This window comes from Borostomias antarcticus, assembly GCF_949987555.1.
Source record: "Borostomias antarcticus genome assembly, chromosome: 6".
NCBI lineage: Eukaryota > Metazoa > Chordata > Actinopteri > Stomiiformes > Stomiidae > Borostomias > Borostomias antarcticus.
Window position 1 is genome coordinate 20,847,993 of NC_140239.1, and position 4,451 is coordinate 20,852,443.

General features: G+C 45.5%; 1 protein-coding gene across 4 annotated transcripts; it reads right to left on the bottom strand.

Annotated features, from left to right (window-relative positions):
* Nucleotides 1-725: 725 nt before the first annotated feature.
* LOC311310748 (uncharacterized protein) lies at nt 726-4,118 on the bottom strand. Of its 4 annotated transcripts, XM_084440290.1 has the most exons (11): nt 4,068-4,118; nt 3,426-3,511; nt 3,248-3,329; nt 2,931-3,002; nt 2,327-2,507; nt 2,148-2,237; nt 1,904-2,020; nt 1,723-1,794; nt 1,383-1,609; nt 1,138-1,290; nt 726-1,035 (listed from the first exon to the last, which is right to left on the bottom strand). In XM_084440290.1, the coding sequence occupies exons 6-11, from the start codon at nt 2,194-2,196 to the stop codon at nt 892-894; spliced, it is 762 nt and encodes a 253-aa protein (XP_084296416.1). In that variant the 5' UTR covers nt 2,197-2,237; nt 2,327-2,507; nt 2,931-3,002; nt 3,248-3,329; nt 3,426-3,511; nt 4,068-4,118; the 3' UTR covers nt 726-891. The 4 variants fall into 4 exon arrangements, with proteins under 4 accessions (XP_084296416.1, XP_084296415.1, XP_084296418.1 ...); XM_084440289.1 differs by having other exon boundaries at nt 3,426-4,099; XM_084440292.1 differs by having other exon boundaries at nt 1,904-2,017; nt 3,248-4,099.
* Between the last annotated feature and the right edge of the window lie 333 nt (nt 4,119-4,451).

Genomic DNA, 4,451 nt, shown 5'->3' on the forward strand with positions numbered 1-4,451 from the left:
GCTTGCAAGGCCGACACGCTAACCACTGTGCTACCCCTACTAACACACGCAGGTTGCGCGAACGTTCGACATACGGCCGCTATAGGTGACGATTCGTGTGCGCCGCGTGCGGAAATTACGCGGCCATTTACGGAAACGCGAGATCTGCCGTTTAGTAGACGCTACGTAAGAACGACACGTCATTCCGAAGTTGCGGCCGCGTGCAAAGAACGCACGTGATCACGTGGGCAGGAACCTCCGTCATAAACTCACCTGGCTCACACTAGATTTACAGGTATTTATATGACTTGGTCTGCACGTCTTTTTCGCACGGTGCAAATACGGTGCGGCCGCGTGCAAAAAACGTGGGCAGGAACCTCCGTCATAAACTCACCTGGCTGACACTAGATTTACAGGTATTTATATGACTTGGTCTGCACGTCTTTTTCGCACGGTGCAAATATGGTCACTTACTGACCACTGGCTATATTTAGCATTTGCAGTACCACTGGCTATATTTAGCATTTACCAGTACAAAAACGAATTAATGCTATATGGGGATATAGCAGCAAGCATTATACAAACCAATATAAGACTGAACACCATTAACAGTTTAGAACATTTTATTACACAAAGTACATTACTAATTAAAAGTATACATATTTACAAGGATGAGTTTTACGGTCTGTCACATTACGCATAGCCAGAAAAGCAAAAAAAAAGCATGTACAAGCTCTGGCTAGCAACCCATTATCTGACAATTGCAAAAGTTCTAAAAACAAAAATGAAACAGTGCGCATTCTGTGGCAGGCAGACCGGGAACAGACCTTTGTATCCCACAAAAAAAAGGTTAAAATTTACAAAAACTATTTACAAAAAAGGCATCCATCCTTGCAGGCTGGAAAGGCAGGTTTAGGGAGACGGGCTGGGGGTCCCACATCTGAATCGAGGGTCTGGGCAGAAGAGGTCATCCTCATCTGAATACTCCACTGTGGTCAGGGCTGGAGCTGCGGTCAGGGGCTGGGCTGGGGAGGTCAGCTGGGCTGGAGCAGATGCCTAAGGACATAATGAAATGGCTGTAAAAGCAAGTCGCATACGTTCATTGGAAGCGTGCCATGTCACTGGATACGAGAAAATTAACTGCCTGACATCACATACCTTTTTGAATCGAGCAGGGGCATGTTTCAGCATCTCCTGCAGCTGGGCAGACACCTCCGTCACAGTGGTGCTTGGCTTACAGGCCATAACTGCACCTTTTAACCAAAAAGGGAATGGTTTCAATGCACATGGCATGAAGCTCAGATATCGTGTCTGCAAAACATAAAGACAATCATTTACTTTTACATTTCCTTAACACTTCCCTGCAAAAATAAGGAACAAAGTTCTGCCCTGAAGTTACTCACCATCTTCCTTTGATGATCCTTGTCCTTCAGCTGCTCCTCCAAGACCAGCAGCTCCTCCTCCGTTTTAGCAGGGTGCAGGTCATCCAGTACTGCTCCCCGATAGCTGTCTGCAGACTCGCCGGACAGTCTCTGCTCCAGCCTCTGCTCCAGTCTCATCATTGTCTGTGCCATCTCCCTCAGACTCTGCATGACGCTGGAGAACTGCTGACACATCATCCTCTGGAAGTCTGGATATTAAACACAGATGTGGCTATAAGTAATTGTACGGTCCCATAATGGATATTCAGCTCAAAGTATACCCCTACATGCAGCATGAAGTAGTTCACAAAATTCAGCATACCAGCATCTGCAGAGCTTGATGGCAACACTGCTGGAGCTGTTGGTCTCACAGGCGATGGCATCAGAGAACAACCTGAAAACCAGAGGATAAAGGGATGAGCAGGAAACTATGGTGCTGGCGGCATAGTGATTCTGGCATAAGGGGAAGAATCAACTCGACATGAGACATGTCAGACCCTGACCTGGTCTGGCCGGGGTGCTAATCGCTGATGCATGCTGCTCGTGCCTGGACGTCTGAAGGGCTGAAGGGCCTGGGCTCACAGCGCCTTGGCTCAAAGGACCCGGGCGATGAACATCTACTGCCGAGTAGTGAGATGTGAGATGAGCGAATTAGTGAACTGAGTACATGAGTCTTCCGAAAGTCCTGAGTTAACTAAGTGTGCAAATATGCATAGACATTTCACCAACACAAACATGCATGGATACCTGCATTGATAACTGGCAGAGCAGGCCTTCCGGCTCTGGCACCTGGCATAGCTGGTCTGGTCTGAGTTCTGCCGACCGGCTGCCTGGGCACTGGAACATATAGTAGAGGTAAATTAGCTCAGATTAGTCAACTCAAGTAGTACTCTTTTGGGACTGTTGAATGCACTTTATTATATTACCTTCGTCACTGGAGTCATAGCGTGTGTTGCGCTGTCTCTTCCTTGTGTCTTGGGAGTTAATCCATTGATGACTGCTGCTCAAACACCTTCGCCAAGGCACTGGCTACTTCATAATGCTCTGTGTGTTCCTCAGCAGACAGAGGTTGTCATGGCTCCTCTTGATGTGCTTGTGGAGGTAGATCTGGGAGGTATAGGAGAATGGGCACTCAGAGCAGGAGAACACCCAAGTCTTGCACAACTCTAACATCACAGCTAGGAGAGCGAATGAGAGAGACCATTAAAAAGTATTATCTCACCTGTAGTACAAGTTCAAATATAGAGTGATTATACGTCATTGTAAATGAGAGCTTACTCTCAATTGATTCACGAGGTTAAATAAAGATTGAATGAATATGTAGCTAGTGGGGGGTTACAACCACACAACTGTGGAGAGAGAATGAGACACTTGGTTCCCTCCTCTACTGGTGTTCATGGCCATGGCCACACACCTGGAATACTGCAACCCTGATTTAAAGGCATAAAAGTGGGGAACACATTCTTGAGACGGTTCCTAGAACTGGAGGGGGAAAAAAACGGGAAAATGATCTTCCCTCTCATCACTCACTTCTGCATGGGGCTGAGCTCTACCCTGTCAGCAGTGGCAATACATGAGATAGCGGCTCAGCACACAGGAGAACTGCACAGAGAGGAAGGAGGAGAGAGAAAACCAACAACAAAAAAGGCAAGAAGGGTTAATAACTGAGTGAATCTTGCAAGTTTGCACTACAGGGAAGCAATTGCTCAATTTCCCTGATATTGTGGCGTCACTGGCGTCAGTGATGCGTCTTATGAATCTCACGTGTCTACCGCTAACATTAACTCAATATCAATATTCCCTTTTGTTTATCCCGTCTATGGAAACGTATGTGCATTTGTACTTACGTGTGCCTGCCTATATTGATGATCAGGTGTTTCTCCACCTAAGGGCTGGCCAGACAGAACCATCAGAGACCATTGGGCTGAGCTGAGGAGAGAGCGACATGTTAGAGTGTATGTGTGCATATGTATATGGTGCTCTTCTGTTAATACTCATGAGGGCATTCAACTGAACAAGACTCACAGAGCCTGTGGTGCTGTCCCAGGACTGCCCCTGGCCACGCCTGGGGCCGTCTTAGCGCCTCTATTAGTAGTCCACATCATGAGTACCTATTATGCAAAATTTGGATTTGTATGTGAGTGAAAACGTAGTACACAATTCTTTACCCGTTTGACAGAATGAGCAACCATTTCAACAGTTAAGAGTAACATGAAATCCACCAGGATGGCTGCTGTAACCAAATGAGCCAAGATGGCTGCTATAACAAATCCTGCTAGCTAGCCTAGCTCCGTTGTTGGGGCTTCTAGTATTGTTAACGTTAACTTCGGAAAAATGAATGCCTAAAAACAAACACATACTAACGGTGTCGTGGGTTAATGCGAAATCAATGAGTAAGCTAATTATCACATTTTATTCCAAGCGATGAAACAGTACGAACGTGCAGGAGCTCGCGCGAGTCTTCTTCTCAAGACTCCACCATGCCCGAAAAAGGCTAATCACGTTAGCTGGCTAGCTAGTTAGCCAACATTGGAAAGCATCTGCATATAGATAATCATTACAAAAGGGTAGCTTGCACATAACGTTGGTGTTTTATCTGGGACGATACCAAAATACATAGTATGTATGTATACATACTAATGTATACATTGAAATTTAGATACTTACATCTGTGTTGTCGCGGGGAGACAGCGTGTTGGTCTTTCTCAATCACTTCTGTTTGAAACGGGGCGGAAGTTTACCGTTCTTCTTCTCCTTCGCTAGGTTTAGTGGCGGATCGCAAACTTTAATGTGCATACCGCCACCTACTGGCACAGAGTGTGTAACTTGTTTGTCTAGTTCTTGGAATTGTTTTACCTAAGAAAGTAGCCCAATGCCTTGCATTCTACGTTCACTGCTCAGCGTTCATTGCTCACATTTAGGTTGCAAAATTAGGACTTTATTCATAGGCATATTTTTTATCATTCTTTTTATTAGGCCTAGACTGCAAATCTTTAGTGTTAATATTAACTGTAAATGAGAAATTACACACAAAACAGACATGCAGGATTT